Source organism: Augochlora pura, chromosome 9 (assembly GCF_028453695.1).
Source record: "Augochlora pura isolate Apur16 chromosome 9, APUR_v2.2.1, whole genome shotgun sequence".
In the NCBI taxonomy this organism is placed as follows: Eukaryota; Metazoa; Arthropoda; class Insecta; order Hymenoptera; family Halictidae; genus Augochlora; species Augochlora pura.
In genome coordinates this window covers 5,950,981-5,978,299 of record NC_135780.1, presented here as the reverse complement: position 1 = coordinate 5,978,299, position 27,319 = coordinate 5,950,981, and the positions used below count along the sequence as shown (strand labels likewise).

At 40.9% G+C, this 27,319-nt stretch overlaps 1 protein-coding gene across 1 annotated transcript in view; it reads left to right on the top strand.

Moving 5' to 3' along the window:
- Positions 1 to 8,212: 8,212 nt before the first annotated feature.
- The window catches only part of LOC144474819 (uncharacterized), a 292,010-nt gene continuing 272,903 nt past the window's right edge, over positions 8,213 to 27,319 (top strand). Inside the window, exon 1 of the mRNA XM_078190139.1 lies at positions 8,213 to 8,289. Within this exon, the coding sequence (XP_078046265.1) occupies positions 8,234 to 8,289 (56 nt within the window). The 5' untranslated portion in view covers positions 8,213 to 8,233. The remainder of the gene's footprint in view (positions 8,290 to 27,319) is intronic.

Here is a 27,319-nt window from a genome sequence, read left to right as displayed (position 1 = left end):
TTACGGAATTAACATCGATGATTTATAAATAGTTTAACACTTTATCGACCGGTAGCCTATAAATCGGCTTTCCCCCCCGATCGGTAGCCCGTGAATCGGTTACCATAGCAACGCTTAATTTGTTATCTATTATTGCGATAAACGTGTTAAATTGTACTACAAGCTTCAATATTATTATATAAATTTTTAAATATTAAATACCTTTCGCGATTAATAAGTTAAATAAAATCAAAACAGAAACGAAAATTTTTACCACTGGATGACCGGTCGATAAAGTGTTAATATAAATAAGCTATTTAATGTAAATGGTTTAATAACAAAGGAACGATTAAAAAAGCAGCATTGAAATGAATCTTCGATCGTTAAAGAAATGGCGATTGATTCAGTCACTCGATAAAATTAAACGTCCGCCATTAATTTGAAAAAAATAAATCGTATAGTTTTCTGATCTTTTCTTTAAAAAAGCAGCCTAAATGTCGAATCGTACGGTACTAATAATCGCGAGCGCGTCGGTCCGGAGAGGCGAGAGCCGGTGGTGCAAGGAGAAAGGATGGAAGATTCAGTGGACGTATCCGTGCGGCGGTCTCTCACGTAGTCTAGCCAAGCTTTCGTAAGCTGGAACCCTCCACTCACGGTTTATAAATAGGAAATAGATGCCCGTGGTGGGATCTCTCCCCTTCACTTGCAGTTTTCTCACCGTTTGTTAAGCGGCCACGTCTCTCTCTCTCTCTCTCCCTCTCTGTCTCTCTCTCTCTCTCTCTCTGTCTCTCTGTATAGGTGTGCATTCTAACTAATCCATTTTTCGCGACCTCCTTCGCGGTCTAACGAGAGAGAGACCATCTGCGAAACGAGGTTAACCGTGCAACAGGAAACCGCATTTTGACGTAACGTAAAATGCACTTCGCCGAGCCGCGGCCGGATGTAAAGCGGAATTTCCGCGCGGTGTGAAGCCGACGCAACGACGACGACGGCGACGTCGACGACGGCATTGCCCTGTGCGCAAGGCATCGATGAGCCGTGGCGGCAAGAAGTTCGTTCGGCTTTTACACAACCGGCGAACCGTATTCGGAAACTTTAAACGCGCTTTGTAAACACAGTTTACAAACAGTATTTTTACCGTCGTTGCCGCGAACACGTTTCGCAAACCGTTCCAACGATTTCGCCCCGAAACTCTCTGCACTGCGAGCGCATTATCTAATCGTTTCCTAACTGTTTGTCGCGCGCGCGCGCGCGATTTCACGCGAAGGAACGAGAATAAAATCGCGTTTTCGCACCGGGAGGACGCTCTACAATTTTACAGGTCGTCTCCAACGCTTACAGAATTCTCTGCGTCGGTCCCGTAAGTATTCGTACCTTTATTGTTTATAAGAGGAATCTGTTGAAATGTAAATCTGTTGAAAAATGGCTGCGTGTAAAATTTTGCAATAAACTTTTTATTATCTTGTTTAATATTTTTGGATGCGATGGAAGAGGAACAGTTTGGAGAAAGACAATTTAGTAAAAATTAGAATTTAATTTATTTAGAATTAAAGGAACTTTTTAGGAATTAATTATATGTATATATAAAGGAATTAATTATATTCTGTAATAAACAAATAATTTTTGTCATGCGGACGAATATAATACTAGAACCATCATAGGAATTCATCTAGATTCAACGTAGTTATTAACAAAATTAAATTATCTAAATAGTCAATTGAAAATCGACTTTTGTACTCGTAGATTCGTTAACAAAACCATTGAAAAGCCGAAATATTCTCATGATTCGAAATTTCCTTAACCTAATTTTAAGATTTTTAATTTAGATTCAACGTAGCCATTAACAAAATTAAATTATCTAAATAGTCAATTGAAAATCGACCTCTGTACTCGTAGATTCGTCGAATCACCAAAACCATTGAAAATCCGAAATCTCGTGATTTTCCTCGAGAAGCGCAGCTTCGTCGAATAACAGCAATCACCGTCGAACAAATAAGTATTATTTAAACGAAAATCTCCGACGATCGACATAGCCGGCGACGGTATCGCGGTATCTTACAGCAACGTGGATCGACACCTCGAGCACAGTTGAAAGCCGGATGGAGTGCGAAGGGAAACCGAATAACCGCAAATCATAAGCCGTAAGGTTTCCAAGTTGATCTGGCGAATCTGAAACGGGGTTAATTTTCCGGTGCTACACGCGTTCATCCAGTGGCCCATCACAATCGCGCGCGTTCACTGCTGGATTAGGTATTTCGAAAATAACCGGCTCCGGTTTAAGGATCCATTTACCGATCCAAATAGTTGCAAACATGCCGGATCGGGGGAACACACGTGCGTGCGGCTTTACGTAACGGTAGATGCTTGCCCGCTTTATGCGCCCGTATTGCGAAGACGCGTACGGAGATTGTTCAATTCAATTCTACGCGTTCACTAATTGGAGGAGATACGATAACTTATCTGCCGCAAAGTAGACTATCTTATTTATTCCTTTAATCATTCTTTTGCTAATCATTTTATTGTAATCAAATTTTAATAGACGTTTCAATAGATTTTTTAAAGGGAATATAAGTCGAAATATTAAATCTTAACCGAGTTTTAACAAAAATTGTAGCCGAAAGTTAAAAATCGATCGATTTAATTAATGAAAATTTTTACTGAAGATTTACTATAATTTAAATAAAAATTGTAGCCGAAAGTTAAAACTCGATCGATTTAATTACAGAAAATTTTTACTGAAGATTTTCCACAATTTAAACAAAAATTGTAGCCGAAAGTTTAAATTTTACTAAATCTTCAGCAGAAATTTTCATTAATTAATTCGATCGATACTTTAACAGATATCGATCACTACAGCCGTCTACCTAAAAAATAGTGGATTTCTTTTTCCCCAACCTATTAATATTAACCTAATAATATTTTTAAAACCGGTCGACGCGAAATTCGTATAGATCCTTCCTCCTCCTATAGATCCTTCGACGTAGCCGGAGAAAGTGTGCAGGTTTTATTCAATCGCTATCCCAGTTTCCACTGAATAAGAAATAGATTCCGTATCTTATCCAAATACTCTACTGCCTCGATCGTCGATCTACGCGGTACGTGTACACATCGAAAACCGGCGGCCCCCGTGTTCGATGCCTATAAACATTTCATGACTGATTACGCTTTGATGTAATCGCGGCGCGTTCGGCCGAGGCTGATCGTTTTCGAATACGCCGATATTTTCGCAATAAGACAACGCTTTTCGAAGAAAGTCACTCGCGAGTGAATAATTTAGATAACCTAGATATGGTTCTCGCACGTGTTAGAAAGGAGAAAGCTGAATATCCTGGCCGGACTTAACTATATTTGAACCGTGTTAGCTGGAATGGTATTTCAAGTGACGTGTTATTTTATATTATAATTGTTTGTATTTTTGAAATAGCATAATTGTTTGTATTTTGTAAGGTTATTGAGAAATGCTTGTTAGACATTGTATAGTGATCTAATTGTTGTGGTTTGTTCTAATATCTTCTCTGTCAATTCTGCAATATGAAAGGATTGGTTTAGGACACATAACTTATAACATTTCTTATTTTCCTTCTTAAATAAATAAAATTCTCTTCATGGAACTTCGCGACCAATAAAACTTCGTCGTCAATTTTGTCAATTAAAACTGTCACTCGACACCGCACGGTTTCTTCAACGTCGAGTCGTTCACAGCCGAGTTCGCAGCCAAGAGACACGTGACTCGGTATCAACCATTGCCGCCGAGAGATTTGCAAAAATGTTTCAGCGATTCGCGCGATATCATAGAAACCGGAAACAGGCCTTAGAAGTTAAGCCTCGCGACATTCGTCTCAAATTCGTGCTCGTTTCTTTTCCCCTTCGATAAGCAAACGTCCGAACAGCGAACAAATTCATCGGCGGATCGAACGATCGGCGGGCCGGTAGCGTTCGAAGGTGATTAATCATCGTTCGACGTTACGGTGTCCATCAATAATGGACTATTACCAGTCGGTCCGCATTAAGGGCCTCTCTCGACTCGCATTCTATCCGCCGGCGAGAAAACGACGAAAAAGTCGTCGCGAACGGGGGACACGGCGAGAGGCAGTTTTCCGCAGGAAACCAGCCTCGATTCATTAAAATTCATAAGCTCAGCGCGACAATAAAGGAAAAAAGTCCGCGTCGTAGTGTGCGGGGAGGAGGAGGAGGAGAAGGAGGAGAAGGGTGGTACTGCTCTCGGTGTCTACCCTCGTGCTTGCTTGCCTCTATCAAACAAGATCAGGATTACACTGATCCCATTCAGTTCCCGCGCGCCGCGCACGAAAAGATATACAAAACCGAACGAAATGGAACAGGATGATGCGGCGGTACGGAGGGAGGGGGGCGAGCATCGAGGTCTTAATCAGAACGGTGTCATTTATCTTCGTCGCTGCATCTCTTGAACCAGGTGACACGAAACGGAATGGAGGTTGATACGTACCTTCCTCTACCTACGTAACGATCGCGATATGAGCCCGGAAAGTCTTGCGGGAGGTACGCCAGGGCTAGACGAACCAGATGCGGCTCCCGACCGCGGGCGGCCCATCCATCTTCGTTCCGCGCGCGGACGATACTTGTTTCGCTTGTTTGTCTTCGAAGACGGATAACAGAGATGACCGTCTGTCACAGCGGCCTTAACGTTCTTAACGCATTTCGTTTTCAATATCTGCTGCTGCTGCTGCTGCCGCTCCTCTCTCGTTATGCTAACACCGAAATTACGGTCATTTGTCTTGCCGGGTCTCGATCCCGATTTAATTTAACACCGGGTAAAACATACTTCTAACAATTAGTCCGTACATTTATTATAATAAACTAGGATGAAGCGATCGATGGAGCAACTGTTATTAGCGACGGAAAAATACAAATTTCCTGTGATGCCTTTAAGTCGTTGCAAATGTAATAACGAGTGAGAGTAATATTTAATAAATTGTTCAAAGCTATTATCTGTTACATAAGTCATCAAATTGAAAGCAAACGGATTCGAAACAACATGGCCGCTGCAGACTGTCGACATCGACCCTATTGGAAAGCCCTATTTAAAAGACCCTGCGAACGCGAACGCGACAGACGATCGTGTATCAGCGCTAAAAATAACCTCGTCGCGCGAGTAACGCACCGCTTTGACGGTAATTTTTAATTGATGCAGGTTAATCTATCCTCATTATGCGGTGAATATGTACGAAGGACAAATACGGGCTGCTCAGGGGAGAGAGAGAGAGGAGAGAGGAGAGGGAAACACAGAAACAGTTCCGTTCTAAAAGCGCGCGCGTTCGCGTTTCTGCCCGCGGTAATTAAAATCTCCCGCGGCGCGAAGCGACGGCGGCGAGGATGCGACTGCAACGACGGAGCGACAACGTTGAAATGCGCGCGCGACGGTAATTGTTGTGACACGGCTGCCACGCGCGGCACGAACAATTTTGTTTATTCGATATTTCCGGCACCGCTTCGTATCAACGGATTACCGGATGCCGGCGCGTATATATACGGCCCTTCCGATTCTTGAAATTATAATAGACGTTCGCGTTTACGTCCTTTCCCTTCCGCGGGCCCTCCACTGTCAACTGAATTATGAAGACGGTGTATAAGGAGACGCGCGCTCACACCGTTGACACTACCGGCGTTATAGACGTTTCTTGCACGCGGAATTCTTCGGGCATGTTCGACGTACCGACGCGTAAAGAGGAATATGTATTTCGTTAAAGTTATTCCTATTGGCTGTTAAATGTTACTATAATGTATTACCGTGTAAATGTTACGGGATGGAATTTAATATTTCTATAATTTTTTGCAATATTTCAATGATTATACTGTGTACGATATACGATGTTCACTATTTTATATTATTTCATAATAATTATATTATATTTATATTACACAATAATTTGTATTATATCATACTTACTAATTTAATAAGTATTTCTCGCAATCGGCTCGAAAGACTTTCATTTTTCATATCCTTAGTCTAGTAGTAATATCCTAGTAACAAATATAAAAATACAATATAAAAATCATAAGTCATCAGCCTCTTTATTACACGAAATAATGAAACCGACAGTCTCATCCATTGCGAAGTCATCGTTACGTTTCCATCTCAGAATTTACTTATAAAACGTTAGAATAAAAAGTACGCGAAACAATTATCGCCGCGAACCCCAAAATCGTCTTTGAATATTTCCGATAATCGCGCCATGTTGCGCGTTCTCTGCCCGCGTCGACCGTTACGCGAAAGACTTTTCGAGAAGCGTCGCTCGTGCGTGCGCATCGTCCGCGGCCGGGTTAGCAACACCAGCGAAAATCTGTCGTCGTTTCTCGGAGGCGGAAGGAAATAATAAGCGAGAAGGAATAACGCGAGGTGAGCGAACGGGGCGAAGGGTTGGTTTAATTGATACGACGAGCACTGAGAGAGAGAAAGAGAGAGAGAGAGAGAGAGAGGAGAGATTGGCAACGGAAGCGGGCGCAGAACCGCCGCATAGTTAGCGATTACATCGGAACGTTGATCGCCCGTTTAAATTATCAATGTTGCATTTCGCCGGTTTACAGCCGATAAATAACGGTGTCGGGCCCCGTTCCGTAATGAAACATTTTCAGCCGTTAGTTACCGCGCGCCCGCTAAATTCTCCGCCGTTGAAATTTATTTAGCCACATTTCAGAACGCCGCCACGGAATTTATTTCGTCTCTTATATAATCGCGGTCGCGGGGCAGGGGGGGGGGGGGGCGAGGGACGCGTCAAGAGAATCTCCGAGCTGTTCGCGTCCCTCGTCGCAAAAGCAGTGTAGAAAAGTGTGGACGTCGTTGAATCGATGGCGAGATCGGTTTATTTGTCCTGCCAGAATCGAACGGTCTCGGTTTACGCCAGGTTATGTCGGGTTATGGCGTCGCGATCCTAGAGATACGTCTATCGATCAGAATCAGCCATCTATAATCGATTCAAATTTTTTGTTCGAGTAATCCACGCCATGGAAAAGATTAATCGTTGTAAAATCGATTTTATGTATTTATGAAATGAATATTCAATCGTCGATCGGAAAGATTGATCGTTAAAGAAATGGCGATTGATTCAATCAGTCGATAAAATTAAACGTCCGCCATTAATATGAAAAAAAATTAATCGTATAGTTTTCTGATCGGAAGATTTATGGTTTGTATGGATAACGTTTGGACGATGTATCTTTCATCAACCACAGAATTATTCAACGCATAGTTTGAAGTATTTGTCTTTTAATAGAATTGAATCGTTTGAATAGGTTATACGGTAGCAACTTGAAATTCTTCCGCAACAATTTATGCTAAAATATTTCTATGAAAAAGGAATATAGAAAATGTGTTCTGTTACAGCTTCGTTAATTACGTTTATTAAATCGTGTAAATTTTAGAGTGATATAATAATTACGGAGTTTAATCGATTGCGGAGAGCAATATGGATATTAACATGTCCGTTCAATTTGCTGTCTTTCACTGAAACCGATGATGTTTGTTTAATAAAGTCAACGTGTAATCTGCCTGTCAGCTACTTATCACTTATGCACCAGACGGGCCCTGTAATTAATATGTCGATTAATTCCTCCAGCGTAATTATCGAAGAGCATTAATTTCATTTCTTTCTATGAAGCTTTTATATGTGTTCCAAAAATGGTGTTCCAAAAATGTCTAACAGTCGGGAAATCAGATATACAGAAATGTTCCTGAGGATATTTAAAGCAACTTTTTCCTTTGCGAAAATTCAATCCGCGGCTTTGTTTAGGAGTTGTTAACGAAAAACAGTGACCAATGAGAGACGAGATGACTCTCGTATCTATTACTGGCTACGTCTATCATACTCGCGCATATTTTTAGCATAAATCGTTGCGAAACTATCACGAAGCCAGAGTTAAAGCAATTTCACGATATCTCAACGCGAACTTAACAAAATTGCAGCGACCGGATTTGTAAGCAGATATTTACGTTAACGATCAACGTTAAACAATGCTCGCCTCCGACACGTTGCCGCATTATAACGAGAATGCCCTCAACTTTCTAATCGCGTTAGAACGGAATCGTGTCGCGGGAATCACGCGTTACACAAGCATAATTTGTCCAGAAATTGTCGAACAAATTTTCTAATATGACGGAATAAAATAATTCGATTACGGTGTGGAATAATGGTGCAGTGAAAGTGTACGTTAGTGTGATTTGTGTCGCTTTACATGCCTGGATTACAGTTTATGGATTACTATTTATGGATTACATTTTATGGATTACTATTTATGGATTACAACTTCTGGATTGCAACATTTACAACTGAACAGGTGAGTTTTTCGTTAATAATTTTGACGAATTTTTCATTGGAAAATTTATATCTCAATTTGTGTTCGAAAACTGTTCAATTAGAGAGTACTATTCGTTAGGATTTTGAAAAAGCAGCACGCTTTTTTTCGAGATCAACTGTACTTTGAAAAAGGTATGATGGAACTTGTTTTTTTTAGAAAAATGTTCTACTATAGGCAAACGTTTGAAATCTCGAAAAATCTGCAACACTCTTTTTACGAGACTGATTTTGCTGTGGAAATTCTCTGAATTTGCCAAATTGCAAAATTAGCAAAATTGTTTCACGTTTGCACTTTTCTTAGTTGATTTACAGATTTTTTAGTAAACCAATTATAATCGATTTTCTTTTATTTCTGCATCCTTGAATTTGTGATATATTGTTCATACTGCACCATAGATATAAAGAAATATATAAAATGATTGTTCTTAACACTTTATAAACTAGCAGGCACAATTAAAACGAGCACGGATACCATAACGTTCCAAAGGTTTTTTTTCCAGGGGGTTTGTTCGCAGGAACTTTTTACGTTTACCGAATTTTTGTGTACAGATCCAATTTCCCATTTTTTTTCGCGCGCCCTGTATTTTTTACACGGTTCCCTTTACACGAATATTTTGGGTAACCTATCCGGTGCGCGAAAGCAGAATCTCGACTGTGTCCGCTTTCATGTGTGAAACACATGGCAAAAAAAAAAAAATACCGTGTTTTTGGTTCGTTACGAAGCTGTTTCGCAGCGAGACCAACACTTTCGACGCGCACGTGCGCACCGCCGTTAAACAATTAACATATTAAACTCGTCCCCCGTTTTACGCGATAATACTTCACACGGAAGTGTTCGAATAATTTTGCAGATTCGTATGAATTCGTTTGCGAAATTTTAGAGCCAGCCTTTTTGCAGAAAATATCCGTTAACGATCTCTGTTCGTAGGTTTGGTTTGATTCGCTATTTAGCGAGTTTAAAATTGTACAAAGTTCCTTTTATCGCTCGGCCGAGAGATAAGTTTAGTATCACACTGGTAGTGCACCAGGGAGTGCCGGTATTTTCGTTGACTTTATTACCTAGCTATCTTATTTCGTGCGAAAGCGATAAGAAAAGTTTGCCTGAAAATCATTTTGAAAGAGTGCACTGTCAAGCATTCGACAGACTTTTCTTTCTTGAAATACGATGGAAATAAAATCCACAAATATACAGATTTAATAAACTTGAAAGTATAATAATTAATAACAATAAAAGTATAACTACTTTGGTATGAATTAAAATATAGAAAGTTCAGAAATGCGACGAACGCTTTAGTACCAAATTAATATACGTACTTGTTACGGTCGTACAGGAGCGCAGGTGATGTTTACGAGTCCAGTGTACGTTTTCGACTGAACCCAATATTCAGCGAAGGCGTTTCAAGGTTGTAGATGGGTAGGACGTGAGAAAGTCGATCGCCAAACATAAATACTGTAGGGATTTACCGCGTGCGTCTGCGAACGTTCTTGAAGGACGTGTTTTGTTTACGCTCTGCTCTGCGGCAACGGCCAAATCGAACTCAGTGCAAAGCGAGCGACAAAGCGGGACAGATGGCGAGAACAGCAAGCGTTAATCAGCGTATGTTGTTTTGTAGTATTGTATATGCGAGTGTGGCGAGAAAGCGAGATTTATTTTATAATTAGCGAACGTTGTAGCCTGTAGTACACGAGGTTACGTTAAAATGACAATAAAATTGCAAATTTCTCTGCCGCGAACGCGAACGATATTAAGACTTCAGACGTTGTCCAGATGATGAAAAAAAAAAGGCAACCGCTAATGTATTCGGTAGCCTTTGCTTGATCACCGGCAGTCGGACAGCGTGTTCCGGTGACGGGTGACCCGTGCCCGGCCGCATCAATAAAATATCGCAGCTGTCCGTAGCGAGAGCCGCCAGCCGCCGTCAAAATAAATGATGATAGCGAACGTGTTAAACGCTCCTAATTCTCTGCGAACAAAAAAGGAAAAAAAAGAAAAAGAAATGCGGCGCCGCTGGCCGTCGGGCTAATTTATCTCGTGCCCGTTCGCCGACCGGGGCGCGTACACGCGTAATAGGAGGATGCTAATGAGGAATAGAACACGGGAAACGCGAGGCGAAACCCCGCTCGGGGATTTCCGAAAGGAGCGGAGACGTTTTTTTCTCTTCGATCGGTCGACGGCGGGGTCTCGGCGCGCGTTCCTTAATGAATCTAATAAATGTATTAATTAAGCTTGTAATCGTTCCGGCGATTATACTACTATAATTGGCAGCGGGGCCCCGGAGGTTTTCGAACCAGCATCGAATATGCTATTTCACGGGTCAAAAGTGTAATGTTCCGTACCAAATGCATCAGTCGGACGTGTGGCCGTTGTGTGCGGGGACCGGCTATCGCGTGCGTGTGTCCCGTAGGTGTGGACGTGCATGAGCGCACCTGGTGGCCGATTAATTATCGAGATATTTCGCGTCTGTGGTCGCGTGCACGTGCCTGTACGCGATGTCCGCGTTGTGCAGGCTCTGCGCGCGGACGACCTCGGGCCACAGACGCTCTCGGCGGCTCTCTCTCTCTCTCTCTGTCTCTCTCTTGACTTTTGCTTTTTGGCTGCGCGCATATTGCAAGTCAAATGTCGGACAATGAGCTCCGTGTAAAATGGAAATCTCTCCAGCCGTGAGAAGCGAGCGCGCCGCCGAATTTACATGAGAATACTCGCCCGGAGACAGCGGTGACGCGATTCGATCGCGCTCGCGCGCGCGCGAACCCCTGCGATTTATTAGAGTCTGTTTAACGCTTTAACGTTTTCATACGCCGCGCCGCGCCGATTTAATTGACGATCGAGCGAGGGTCCCTTGAACGAGACACCGCGATTCGAGATTCGGTCGCGGACAAATTGAGCATTTCTGAGAGGACGGAACGATTCGTTGTTTAACTCTTTGAGGCACAGGATTTCAGATCAAAAATAGACCCATGTTGCGCAGGGATTTTATCGGATTTTAAACGAAACAAAATTGGTATATTTTTGTTAATAAAGGTATAACATCAAACGTAAAACCATAACGATTTTAAAGCGTTCAAATATATTTGTTCCCATCCGTGGGTAAAAGAGAAGTAATGGTGGTCGTTTCTAGGACAGAATCTACGGAGCGACTCGCCCAAGACACGCCATCTGAATAACTCTTCTATATTTCTCGAGATAAGAGGACAGTTTTTAGATTAAACTTGTTTGATATCCAGAGGCTATCGTGGTGTACAGAACTATTTTTCTAGAGGAAGCTGGAGCGTAACTATTTATCCAGTTATCGATGGGTATTAATGATATATATGGATTACTACACATTCGTCTATACGAAAAATTTCGTTAGACGATATTTTATTTATTTGTCAAAAAAGTACAATAAGTTACATTTAAGATTCTTTATAATATTCATTAATATAACTTTTAATATTAATACCAGTTAATGTATACTGATTTCCACATTTTTAATTGCTTTTAAAAATAAGATTAATTATTTTCGAAAGCAACGATAATTAATATGCAAAGTAATCGCTTTCACTCGCATCTTCACCTAAATTCTGTTCCGATATTTTGAACAGTTATCTGTTACATTTTGTATCCTACAAAACGCGTAGAAATTGTTAATACCCGAACTGGACAAGAAGCCGGTTTCTTGCGCGACCTGCGACAACGTAATCTTTTCCGATGACGCTTCTTCTTCGTCGCGCACCGCTATTAATCTTGCTCGGTTCTTGGTCAATTACGTCCGGAACGTTCTTCGAGGGACTGCGAAATACCCCGGCAAAATTACGTTTGGGAATGCTTTCGCGCGCGAGGATTTTCGGCCGTATATTCCGGTAATTTGAACGGGAACGATGAAACTAAAATGGGAAAAATTTCGCCGACAAATTCTTGCCTTGCCGTGGAACGAATGGAAATTAGTTCAAACGTTGTCCGGAAAGAAACCGCGGGATTCGAGATTCGGGGTAAATTGTAACTGAAAATCGTCCAACTTCGAATCTCTGTAACTTCGTTAAAAAAAATGTTCAAATTTTCTTGACGTAGATTATAGGAGTTTAAGGGTCGATAAAGTTGCGGTTCTAATTTAGCGTTCCCCAATTTCGCGGAATATTAAATCTTTTAATTTTTAAATCTTGAAATCCTGAAATTTTTAAATCTTTTAATTTTTAAATTTTGAAATCTTGAAATCTTTTTTCGAGAATCGAATATTCGAAATTTGCTTTCTACCGCGGCACACTCTGCTGGAAAAACGTGCCACAATTTTTCGGTAATTAAATAATTCGTAATTGGTTCGCCGAGCAGAGAAGTAAATACATCTTTGAACAGAAAGGTAATCATCGGACGCGTTATTCAATATTTTTGCGAATCTCGGTAGCTTTTGAATCGGACGCGCTTTAAACCACTTGATTGCAGGAACGCAAAAAACACGGACATTAACAACGTGTAACGAATAACGTGTAACATGTTCGCTCTCGGTCGAATAAAGTTTTCCTGATAAATGAACCTCTGCTTTCCGCGAAATCCAATTTTGTTATGCTTTTAAATGTAATTATAAATTTAATTATACGCCGCGTTCGTTTCGCTGTTTTGTCACATTCCATATAAAATTTCGAAATATTTGCAGTCTACCGATAAAGAAAATTAATTCTTGTTTATCTTTTTCACGTTGGAAACACGGATATGTAAAAATTCGAATTTTCATGGAAATATTTATACGTCCACGTGTAAGCTCGTTCGAAAATTAATTGAAATTAACTCGGCAGGTATTCGCGTCTCAATGGCGTTAAAAAAGCGTTCGCATTTTACTCAATTTTCCAACGATATAAGATAACTGTATAAATATTTTAATATTTAAAAATAAATAAATATTTTAATATTCATATAAATAAAATTTGTAAATTTTTTAATAATCCAGCGCACTATACCTAGTCGAATAAAGAATACTAAATACTGTAAAAGATGAAATTGGCATAATTCGGGCCACGGAAGAAACGAAAAGGCCGTCGCGTTACCGAGGGTAGAAATTCGTCCAAGTTCGGCACGGTTGATTTGGCGACCTATATTCATTGCTTATTCTGTACCCTACTTAGCAGGCACTACTAGCCTACCCTACATATGCGCTATCTACCCCCTCACGATTGCGGATGAAATATCTCGCGATCCAATGCTGTTTTTCAAGCTCCCGGGGATAAAATATCTCGTGACCTAATGTGGCTTCTCTGACGCTCTCGACGATCCATCTCCCGTATGTGTTTAGATTTCTCACCGGGTCGTGAATTATTTCGCCCCCGTATAGGGTAATGCGATTATAGCTGATATTTCGAGGAGATATCGAGTCGGCAACAACGATGGTAGTCGACGATATTTCCTTTATTAATATTCGTCGAGCTGCGACCACTTTGAAAACAATTTTATTATATTTTTGTATTAATCAAATGTACGTTAATATAAACAACTTTGCAAATTGGAGATTGTTTATGAATTTGTTATATTTCCTGTCTTTATAGTTTCCCTAAATTCTAAGCAGTGTAAAAGTATTTCTAAATTCCTTTGTATTTTGCAATATTTCATTTACAAATTGTATTAAATGCACCAAAATCTACGATCCAGTAGTCATAATTGCATCTATTTATGTTCCAGGTATGTTCCTAGCCAAATTCAAGAATTTATTTCTGCCGCAAGGTATGTCCCTTAAACGCATTAATTATGAATATTAATAATAATGATAGAAAAATTACCAAGATATTACGAATCGTTTAATAATTTCTCGATGGAGACAGAAATATTTTTAAAACGATCGTAGTTATTCTTCTGGAAATACATTATTAATTAACTATTATTATTTCTTGACTTTTAATCATTTGACTTCTTTGAAGTTTTCTTATAGTATTTTTGCTATATCTACCATAACTTCCTTTTTTAAAATATAATTAATTTTCAAATCGTTCGCATCGAATGTCTCATAAAAATAGAAAGATTCACCGATTTTGCAATAAATGCGTGAAATGCATGGAATCTGTGATCCAGTGATAACAACTGCTGCGAGTAAAACAGGCATAATTCTATGCGCAAACAAAATGGATCGCATCGTCTACCGGGTGTACATGACCCCTTATATCCTCGCCGAGTAATATTTCCCTTCTTCGTTAGTACATAAAGAGAGAGAGAGAGAGGCCGGGTCTCATACTTTCAGTTAATAATGAATCCCGTACATCATGTCAGAACAACGTTATCCGTAACATCAAAGGAAGCCCGTCGCGTTCTGCGATATATGGGCCGTCATCGTGACGGCTAAAAGACAGTTTTTTTTTATAAAAACTTCGTTAGACCGAACGCTGACAGTTGTTAGACCGTGTACTAATTTATTCAGCTTTTTTAATGCACTGCAAAACAGTCGCACGCTGTTACGCGAAAATAAACCAATTATGTTCCGGATAATGGTTAATCTGAAACAAAATTGCTATCCGCTGACAATAATTAAGAATTTTTTATTCTTGATGCTAATTCATTTCTTTTATATAATTGTTGAAAGAATTATGTTGAACATTTATTAAAGAATGATATATATGAGACGAATACGATTCGAGAAAGTTGTAATATTTGAAGAGAATTATTAGTAATATAATAAATTCTTCTGCACTTTTATCGAATATAAAACGATAGATTGTCTGTCGTGATGCGGAAAGTATAAACAATTTCAGTACTGTAGTATCGTATTAGTAAACTTTTTATTTATCGGAGGAAAATGGAGTTGCCAAAAAGATTACTTTAAAAATAATTTAACTTAATCTAAATAATCACAGTGAAGTTCGAGTTTGACGCGGGAAATATTTGCCAGCGACACTTCGCCGTTTCCATATAAATGGTTAACAACGTCGAAAAAACCTCTCGACGGGCGCAGTTGATCGAAAGCAAAGTTATTTCTGCCGCAGGATAATAACCCGCGGTGTCTCGGTGCCCCGGGGTTCCGCCAATTTTAGAATTTAAGCGCGCCGATAAACTGAATATTACCGTTTATCATCGGAATTTTTCAACAATAGCGGCCGGCCCGGGATAATCAGGGAACTCAATTATTCGGAACATCCTGTTATCTACACCGTTCTCGGCCGTCCTCGGCTCTCGCGCGCACGAATAGACAAAGAGCCACCGTATTCCCAGCAGGATAATGAACTTAATAGACCACTCGTGGCCACCTTTGCATCGATGATCCCCCGGCCCTGGCCATTTCGGCCCCGATGACTCAAAGGACTAAAAGATAATGGCGTCCCTATTGCGCGCGAAATGGAATTACCGTTTAAACAATCTTCGTCGCAGGCCTCCGCGGCTTCTGGTCCTCGTCGCTGGGCGCGTTCGCACGGCAAAATTCGATTTTCGAGCGATCCGCGCGAAGTCGCGGAAAAGTTTGCGCGCGGCTTTCGACTCTATCAAACTGTCGAAACAGTTCCGTTTGTTCGACGTCGATTCCCGTCAAACAAATTATTCTTATTCCCGTCGTTCATACTCGGCCGAACCGGGAAACATGTTAGCGCCCAGCACTAATATTCTTTATGATTTATATATATTGTATAATATTCTTTAGGACGCGTCTAAAAGGCTACTTTTGAGCTCAGGACTTTCGGCTAACATCTGCCTCGCGATTTAGATTTAAATTACTCGTAAATTCAATTAAATGATGATATTGAAGTATCCAGTATTTACAAGAAATACAGTCCACGCGTACGACGTCGCTATTATTAGTAATAGCAAGTATATATATTATTAGTAATAGCAATTCGTCGCTATTACCGACGTCGCCAACAACGGACACGGCCGACGCGGAAAGAAAGGCGCGGGGAACTTCGGCCGAAGAAAAAGGTCAACGCGTCGCCGTTTCTGAGGAGCTCTCGCCGAGAGATTTAAATGTTACCGGATATTAAACTGGTCGGTCGTGATAACCGTGTTCCCGGAGAAATGTCAAATCGACGGATTCGAGGCGCCGGCTGCGGCCCGTTAACGACGCTGCGCGTCGACGCGACGTCTTTGCGGGATTCCGGCGAATTTTTTCGATAATATTCCCTTGTATTTTGCAAGTCAGCAAATACCAGAATAATATATTAACTTGTAGCTTGCTAATAATAGTATGCTTCAATAAATATTTCCAATAAATATTTCCAATTAATATTTTTAATAAATATTTCCAATAAGTATTTTCAATAAATATTTCCAATAAGTATTTTCAATAAATATTTCCAATAAATATTACACGAGATTAATAAATCAGGGATTTTTCTGCGAAATAAAAATTTGCCAGCAAAGCTATGATAAAATAAGAATTAAAAAAAAGTTCATCGAGCTTTGAATAATTTTACGAAGTCAACAACAGTCCTTCCAATATTTTTACAGTTTCGTTTCGCACCCGTTCGCTTTTTATCATCACCGCAAAAATTCGCGCTCTGATAATTAATATCTCTATCACTGTTAGATATTTCTTCGCTGCGTTAAAAGCCGAGCGAAACTATAGAAACGTCTAATAAACTAATAGAACGTCACAGTGCAAGCTACGATCGGTAATTAAGAAACGCGATCGTTCCACTGTAATCGTTCGCCGAGTTTCCACGTTTCAAATGATGCAAACGCGAAACGCCGCGAACTATCCGTGCGCTTCTTTTTTTGCCGCGAACAAAAATGTAGAACTGTTAACTTGAACTTTATCATCCGATCTCCGGGCATTATTAAATCTTGGCCGCGAGACACGCGGCGCAAGAAATGCATGCAAATGGCCGGACAATTCGCCGTGCTTTGCTTTTTCGAAAAGAAACTAATTAATAGGTTGACCCGGGGAGTTTGCGGCGTTGCCGCGAGCCGAGCTAATTTACAATGCTTTGCGTTGCAAATAGTTTATATCCCGCTGCCTACATGTTGACCAATACATGTTGCCGCGTCGCACGGTAGCGCGCGGGCCTATTTTTATTCTAATGTACATAAACGGCTAAACGCGGCGCCCGATCAAATATTTGCCGGAGCGTTTGTCAAATCCGACGGTATCGGCAAAGTTTTCTATTCAAACGTTGCAAATTTATTTGTCGCATTAGCGATTCCGTTTAAACGCGTTCGTCTCGTTTTAAATGAAATCAAATTTAGTAGACTGAACCGTGAAAACAAAAATACGAGAACTTTATTTTGTTATTTATTATTGTTAGAGTTATTAACCCCTTCAGGGATAAGGGGTAACATAAGTTTAATTTTCCTAAAATTATAATTATTTTAAGAGAAAAGACAATGAGTATTCGCTACAGAATCTGTCATCAATAAAACAGAAAAAAATAAAAAAATTGCCCCCTAAATAATTTATTTCTGAATAGGTTAAGAAGATAACTAAACATTCGTGTCGCTCCCAGTTAATTAAGTTTCAAAGGAATTATTTCGAACAGTTCCTCGTCCGCGAAACAAAATCAGTTCCGAACCCTTCCGAATTCCACCGAGCCGCATTCGACGCTCCCGGAGCATCTGAAAAATGTTTAATAATAAAATCGCTTTCTTGAATGGCGATTCCGGATCGTAGCCGCTATCGGTTCCCATGGCGGACGTATCGTTTCGCGCGCAAAAATGTGCCATGCCAGAGAGGGGTGGGTAGACTATCGCGAGGCCTGTAATGTCCAGCGCGCATCTCCTATTCGGGAATTTTTCCTTTCGGGTGACCGGGTAGGCCCTGTACATAGCACGCATCGTTTCGACTTTGCGAATATTTGCAAATAGCCCGGGCTATTTACCCGTGAAGCGCGCGTACCAGCAGAAAACGTTTGAAAGAAATGTTTGATCGTGTCCCATCGAATTCGGCGAGAGACGACGACCCCTGTACAACGCGTGGAATATGACTGCGTTTCGTTCTGGAAAACGTTACGAATCAGCGGGCGACCGGACTGGCTAGAACCGGGGAAAATGATCCCGAAGGGGTGGCCAATTTGTTGATACGCGAACCGGATCCCACTCCCCTGTGTAATTTCGCTGAAACGATTTTCGCGCGAGAGATCGTATTGTAACACGGCTATAATAAGAACATTTTATATGACGTCCGTCGAATAATTAACGTTTCGTGTCCCCGTTTTACATATTGTATAAAGTACGATCGCGCAAGGTAATACGAATCGTCGTTGAACCGTGGATACGCGCGTTCCGCCTCAAAAATTAGGGGAAAATCAGCGATTTTTCATGCGAGAAATATGCACGCGCGCAGCGTTGATGTCGAACACTTATGTTGTCGAAGAGATATCGTGCGCGCGTTTTTAATACGGAAATGTGATTAATATTGAAATTTATCACGGAAATGGCGAAATGAGAAAGAAATATTCCATTGCGAAGCTATTAATAATAATAACTCTTATATAGTGCATGCGACGAATAAAAAAGCTGATACGAATTGCGAAACATAGAAGAAAGAGATATAAAATTAAAATAAAAATATGAAATTGAATCGGAAATATCCAAATAAAATAGAAGCAAGGCTTTGTGAAATTATAAACGAAATAAAGTCAATTTTTTCGGTGATACAATAGAGATTTTTATCCAATATTAATGCTCACCAAGTATATGCATCTCCGTAACAGATCTCTTAATTACCATTAGAAAGCGTATTATTTTCCACGAGAGATCGCTCCTACAAAGTAACACACTGCTCGTCTTCGCAGCGAACATTATCGGAGATCAGGAAACTGCTCGAAGCAGTTACAGATAATACATTTACTCCTCGCGCGCCGTCGTCCACGGTTTCTTCTAAATCTCCCAATTAAGTTCCCCGTTACATTAATATCTGGAGTTTCCAGTTCCCATCATTCTTCCGAATTGGTAGCACGTTACTCCCGAGCCGTCGTCCCTCTTCTTCTTGCGCGCTTTGCACCGGCAAGAAGAAGCCGAGCAAATTCAACTAGATCGGGGAGACCGGGTCGAGGCTCGCGCAAGTCGGATGCCAGCGTGTCTCCAGTGTATTAATTAACGGCCTATCGCCGGGTTTCTTTTTTAATTAATCCGGAACGGTTTGTGTTTCTGCACACAACGCACACTCGGACGATCATTACTGCGACCAGGAGACGCGTTCGAGTCTTCCTATCTGCTCTGTCGTTTCAGCGCGAGATGCGTGTCGGTTCGTTTGCTGCTCGCGGATCGCTGAAAAGGGAACCGCTCTCTTGTCACCCCCGTCGATCTCTCGCCTATGGGCTGGGACAGGGGTGTTCAACCTATCAACACCCTTTATTAAACACTCGTCGTATTTATTCAATATACAATCGATTTAAATGCACGATTTTTATATTTATAAAATAATATTTATTCCGTAGAATTTAAGGTGTATACTGTTTCGCTTTTTAAAATAAATTCTTTACTGCTGTAATAGAAGCTTATACAGGGTGATCCAAAAGTCACTAGCAATTTACAAATGAGGGGTTACTGAGGTCATTTGAAGCAACTTTTTCCTTTGCAACAATTTTCTCCGAGACGTCGTTAGCAAGATATTAACGAGAAACCATTGACCAATGAGGAACGAGATCAGCTGGTATTCCAATTCTTATTGGTCACTGTTTTTCGTTAATAACTCGCGAACGAAGGCGCGGATTGCATTTTCGCTGAGGAAAAAGTTGCTCAAAATCATCTCAGTAATCCGGGAGCAATATAATTTTGCAACAATTTCTATTGTCATTTCTGTCGCTCCGTGCTCGGGGGTCACATTTGTGCGTGGAGGTTGGACACCCGTGGCTCAGAAGATTCTTTCCGAGCTAATATCGCGCCGCAAGAAAGTAATGGTCTTCATCGGGAAAAGGGTGATCCTATTAACGTTAGGCGCAGGTGTTTACGCCTGTTGCTAACTCGACCGAAATGGTCGAGCTATCCTTTTGCTAATGATAACGTGGCTGTGTACGCTGCGGGAGCATACACGCTGGAAAACACGTTTTACGAGTTTTATGCCGGTTTTATGCTCCTCCAAACGCATCTCTCTAGGTTCTCTTTTTATTTCATTTTTCTCGGCCAGCGAAATATTCCGTATTGTTAATATAAAAATAAGAACTAATTCACAGAATATAAGCAGCAAATTTTGGCAGAGCTGCTTTGGGTGGATTAGACTGATTATTTATGCATTTATGATAATGTGATTTTCTTTCCACGTTTTTAAAATTTATATAATTTATATAATTTTTAAAATTAATAATAAAAGCGATCGGATACTATATCGCAACGCGTCTAGGATAACCGAGACGACGCGAATCTATAGATCGCTGCAACTCGTGTTATAAATTTTCAAGGTTGCAACATAATCACGTTTTTTTGCAAATCGTGCCGGACGCTGACAAAAAATTGGCATTTAATGTTCCGCGACCGATCTTTCCGATGAACCTTTTGACTTATGCTTAATCGACTGGCGTGGACACGTAAACATAAGCTACGTCGTTTTTCTTATACAAATTATTGTTGCAATTCAATTGTTAATTTATTTGTTCACTGGCGAAGGTGTCGGAAGATTAATAATTTCCATTGAAAGCTATTTTTATTACAGCGGTTCAAAGACATTTTTGAAAAGATTTTAATATAAATTGCTATATTAATTATTTATTATATTAGTTACTTATTATATCTCTGTTCTGAGTTTTCTACGTTATCGTTTCTCGATTCCTGTTACACAACAAAATTAATTCGAGTAGCTTTAATCATCTTCCGTCACTTAATTGCAATCATTAATTTTTTTCGCATTAGTTTTTTAACTATGTTCGCAATATCATGTTCCTTACGATAACTGAATCGTGTGCTGCGTCAAGATACTTCTGCAACTATGATCGACTGTGCAGATAATCGGAAAATGTGCAATCTCACCCACGTCTTCTCTACTTTATTATCACGTTTTGCAACAAACACGCATGCTAATAAAGATTTGAATATCCTTCGATTAAACTGGTCACGCCGAACGAGAAGCAACATTTTGAATAATCTATAATATTATTAGCCGAACGTAAAACTTATCTGCAGATCATTCAGTGATTCATAAAACCAGTTCGCGAGCTATCAGGTCTGACTAGTTTCCATTCATACACTCGCGGCGCAGCTAATTTCCAATTAACCTTAAAAGAATCTTTGTAAGACATTTTTAAGACCAGGCTTATTTTAATCAAACGACAGAATTTAGTTGATTTATTATAATCAGAATTTAGACGGAACTTGGCTTTCGTTCAATCTTAACCAAAAATTGAAATCTAGTTATTATTTAATTTTGTTAACAATTTCTTTTACATTTCGCGATTGATAGCTCCTATTTGTTTAAAATACTAATACCAGACTTTTCAAAATAATATAATTTCTTTTACATCTTGCTGGTAAGAACTTTAATTTTTTCACAATAATAACTCCAACTTTTTAAAAATAATAACACCAACCATTTAAAAATAATAACCACAATTTTCTGGATCATAGATTAAAATTTGTCATACATTTAAAATTTGAAATAGTTATCGCAGTTATTGCAGAATGCGATATCTTTACTATAGCTTAATTTCACCGAAGAAATGATTAATTATACAGTCAGAAATTTGCCAGACGTCTGTACCCGATCGTTTCGCCGGTATCGATAAAAATATATTCAGAATTTCGCGTTGGCTATCCGGAATTAACTTCGGCATGCACTTTGTATATCAGCGACGGTGGGATTCTGCTATGGAACACATAACGATCGGGATGCTTGATAAATTCCATACTTGTGGCATGCCGATGCTCGTCGGTAAATTAATATCTGGGGGGAGGCTGGTCGGAGATGATTTGCGACGGGCAGATGCGCATATAAATTTCCTATTATCTACGACGATTCTATAAACGAGAAATTATTGTTAACGAATAGACCGCGCGGATGTTTATGAACATTACTCTTATCACAGGATAAGTAATAAAAGTAGAAATATAAGAAAGATGAATTAACTGCCAAAAATATCTGTCTTAGCAGCAGGAAAAACTTGCAATTTTTTAATATCAATTTATTTGCACAAGAGTCGGAATTTCGTTAAGTTTATCAAATTAATGCACGAGAAATTTATATTCAATGAACTATTGAAATACGTTGAAGTAAAAAGTAATATTATGTTAATATTATCGTTATTATTCATACTGTTATATTCAACCTGTATTTAGTTATAATTTTTATACCCGTTACACGAGATGACGTCCTTCTGCATTGCAAATTGCCTTCTATAAATGCAGATAATTAAGCGATTTTCCATGCCCGATACGCGAATCACTTTTTAATAAAAGATTAATATGTTCGGACGACTCTGCGAACAAATTAATCAAATTTAAAACAAATTTACTTTGTAATTATTACATAAAACAGTCCCGAGCGATCGATCGTATTCCAATAACCGGAATAGCTTAACATTAAGTGTAATTAAAGTTTCTCGTCGATGGATTTGCAAAATGAATTTTCTGTCGATGAACATTGCTGTTCGATACTAACTAATATTTATTCGATACTAACACTAATTTATTAATTTCTCAGATCCATAGATTTTCGAAAGCAAATTGAATAATTATCAACGCGCAAAAGTTGACTTTTATCGTTAAATATCATTGAACGTTTCAAAGCGAACTATAGATCGAATCATCCGAGCGCAAAGCGTTTTTCTTGTTTCATTTCGCGCGAGAACACTTCGCGCTAAACCAACGCCATTTTAACACCATCCTGTCAGGCAATTAAGAAATATTTGATGCATCGCGTTGCACGATGTTCCCTTCATCCAGCCGTTTCCCCTAACATTTTGATCGCAGCTCCCTCGGACACCGGGGAGCACGCAGGCTCGTCCGATCTCTTTTTTAAAACACCGGAGAAGAAGCAGCACCGTAATTCCAGCAATTATCGGTCGGAGGGATTTTGAAACGGGTCATCCGAGGCTGTCGGACAGTTTCAGTGTTAATAATCTCCGGGTAATCAACTTCAGCGAGCGTAACCGGCGCGCAGGTGTTTGCCGAGGAGCACACACGGCATCCACGGATGGAGGTTCCCCGCGCGTGCTTTCGATCCCCTTTCACGCATCGCCGTTAACGTTGCGCGGTGACCTAAGAATGCTACTCCTCGAAGAGCAAACTCCGGAGACACGGCATCCGCGACGACGACTGCCGTTCGCGCCCGATGGACGAGGGACCTCCCGACGCAGCTTTTGCTCCCGGGAGGATAATCTGCGGGAGTTCGCTGCGAAGCGGTGACAAGCGAGAGGAACTCTTCGAGTAAGACCATAGACGCGAGACCAGCTCCACGAAGGACACGTAGCGTAACAAAGACCGGGGCGGCGGTAGTAAAACGCAGAGAAAGAGAGAGAGAGAGAGGTTCACGGATTCCACGCACAGATAGCAGTCTGTCGTCATAGTTGTGCGCCCGATAACGCGCGCGCCATGCATGCGCCCCGTTTAGTCCCGGTTTACGATTCGGACGTGACTTCTGTTATTTTTACAGATTAAGATGTAAGCAAGGATCATGCGTTGCGTCATTATACCCTTTTGCTTCGTTATCTCTTGCCCCGGGAGCGCCGCCAATTTAGACCGTTCGCAGTTCGCCGAAGAACATTCGATGTTCTTCTATTCGACTGTGATCGTCGGAAGATTCTTCCGGATCTCTTTGCAAAGAAACTGCAATCGATGCGAAGACTGCAATCGATGCGAAGACTGCAATCGATGCGAAGACTGCAGCGAAGTCGAGTGCTCGGTCGATGCCGTCGCAGGGCGCCCGGCACAGTACAGATGGTAAACGGCGGTAGTCGTGCGAGGCGGTAACGATAATAATCGGGACGGAAGAGGACGATCCCCCCCGATCACGTCGTTTGCGGAACGGTAAACGCGTGTCGTTAAAAAGCCTAAATCTCGGGGCAAAACGCGGCGGTGTGCCGGTCTTCGTAGGCAAGAAGTGAGAGTGCACGGCCGGCCGGTACACGGTTGGACCAGGAAGTAGCACGATGGTACACTAACCGCACGGACTTTTTCTCATTGCTTGGTACTTTACGTAATTGACTTCCTAGTAGCAGTCGCGGATGGCACGGGTCCGAAAGGAGGCACGCCAGGGCAGTTTAGCTCGCCGCGATTGCGCCTGGCCAAGAGCGAGCGAGAGAGGAAAATAGTGAGAGAGAGAGAGAGAGAGAGGGAGGGAGGACGAATGAGAAAAAATGAGAAAGAGAAGACCACGTGGGCTAGCTCCTGCTAGCTCCTGCCAGCTCCTGCCAGCTCCCCGGCTCTTTTTCCAGTAAGCACATAATAATGGGAGCGTAAAATTCATAAAGCACGCTCGGTGCCGGGGCTAACGCCGGTGAAATCTCGGTTGTTTTCAGTCGGCGGGGGTCTTCGCGCCGGGCCCGAGAAGTCCATCCGAACGTCATTCGCTCGTTTCCGTTCTCCTCTTCTCGCGCGCCGGCTCCGGACGGACCGAAACGGGATGACGGGCATTTAGCGCAAAATAAAGAGCGACATGCCGACCGTTTTACGAGGTTTAACTACCGTTGGGAACGTTTGACTCCGCAGGCGTCCGTTATGCTTCTTAAGGAACACCAAGGAGGCTGTTGTTTCGTTTCATTACCACGCCGTGGTATGTTTGCCCGGAAAAAGCCGATTACTGGGAGAGAGGAGAGAGAAACACCGGCATCAGATTCTTCGGCGATATTCGATACCTCATCCCCCCTATTCTTCTCGTATTCCCTAGAGGCTGACTGCCTAACAGACCCCTGCTCGCGATCATTTGGATCTTGGTGTTTTAGGCGATGCTGTTGCGACGATTTTGAGATGATAGTGTCACGGGACAAATGAACATATGGGGAGCCATTTGACTTTCTCGTTCTATTATTCAAACTTTTTGGAAGAAAATTTGCGATCGTTACTTGCGTTCATTTCACTATTTATTGCTCTATCTTATTCGTGTACATTACTTTTCAGAGATAGTTTCTTCCAATATTAACTATATCAATTTTTTATTACGCGAATATATCTGTCGATGGAAATTGTTACATCGAGACGAATTAATAACTGCGAAACTGTAATCTTTAATTAATCTCGGCAATGAATACATCATCGAAGGAGTAAAGAAATTGTACGAATTATCACATAACGTGTCAGTCGCTTCACCGTTTCAACCTCCGATTTCAATTAGTTTTATCACCTTTGATGCTAACAGTAGTCTTGTTTATAACAAAAAGTATTTAAGATGGAACTATATTAGTTATAGCAATCGTCGCGATCGAATTCAACTTAGCGAAAAATCTCAAACGTTTTCTTATTTAAACGACAAGCGTTCGATTCGGCGAAATCACGGTCGAATTATAATTTATTTACGGAACGACAAATCAATAGTAGCAGAGCAGCGGCAGTAGCGGAATTATCGTTAGTAGACACGATGTCGACCATTAGTACCTCCGCGTATAGCTGAAATCATTCAACGACCTTTCGAAACGCATCCTGTCGCATTTGGGGCGTTACACGTTATCCGCACCGTGTTCCGTGTATGTTCGCACATAAACCATCGAGGGTCGGCAATTCCTCTGCACTGTCGACTTCCGATTTGGTCGTTCACTTCCAACTGCATCACGCGCCCAGGACCACCCCCCTCTATCCGCACGAAATTTGTTCGGCTGGCTTTACGGTATCGGTGTATTTGCGGATCCTGATTTTTTGAAGTTCTCCTCCGAACGTGTTTCTGATTTCGTCGCGCTCCTCGCGCGGCAAATAGCTGCACGGATATATCGATTTTTGGTCGAACGACGGCTGCGATTTCAGTTTAATGTTAATGCCGCATTTATTTCGATAGACCATGGTATACTTAACTAGAAATGTTAAAACAAATTATTAATGTATTTAATTCTGTATCGAAAAGTTTCTCGTCTATTTTAGCTTTTAGGAAATGTAACAATTTTTTATTCGCTTAAAACCCCATTATCTGAGCCGTCATTATCCACCTAATAATTTATTTATTTTTGGAATCGCGACGTTCCGCATTATCGATGTTCGATCAACAGAGATCGGCAGATATAGTTTGATCAGCCGTCACGTAAACTATAAAAGCGACTCCCAATTATTATCCTTTTGCGCGACGCTTTAATTACAGCCGAAGGGTGCACGGTTTTAATTAGTAATTCGAGCCCTCGAGACCGGTAATCGAATCTAATGAAAAACAATATCAATCTCGATCGCTAATTACCACGGTGCCGGACAATTAGCGACAAAACGAACGGTGATTTATTCAATAATTGCACGATTGTCTCTCGTGTTCATCGACGTTTCCCGATCTGTCGATCTTTTAAACGAACAACGCGGTATCCGGTTCATGAAGCTAATTGGTGCAGCAGCGTCCCGGTCGATCGATGCGTGCACGATGTATGTATTAGGTTGTCCCATAAGTTTCTTCCGCGCCACGCTATGATTGACTCTAAGTGGCTGCATTTATATAAATATGCAGGCTTATCTCTTAGCCGTTTATGGCATCGATTTCAGTCGGGAGAAACAAAGGGATCCTTTCTTAACCCCTTGTACTATAATAATGAGTCAGACTCGTGATATTAATTTCATGTATGATCTACTAGATATGAATATTATTAATTTATTTCAAGTCGAAACCAAATGAAATTCTTCTGTGACCAAAGTACAGAAACGAAAGCAATAAAAGAAAATATAGTAAATAGGAATTATTTAGTCCTATTAAAGAAAGTATTATAAAGGAATAAATTGTAAGTAATTGACGCAGCATGAAAGGAATCATAGTGCAAGGGGTTAAAGAGCTACGGTACTTACGGGACCCCCTAATGTATCGTTTTTACCGATTCTAATACCTCACAATTAACCGCGGTGAAAATAGATTCTTGCTCACCTTTTGCCGTGCATATTTCTTTTCTTTTCCACGGCGGTGGCGCGGGTAAATTGGTTCGGGGAAAGGAAAAATCCCGAGGGACCGCTTTTAGTATTAACACGGCGGTCACGCGAGAGATTTTCCGCGGCCGCGTGCGATTATTTAGTAAACTGCGGGTCGGACGAT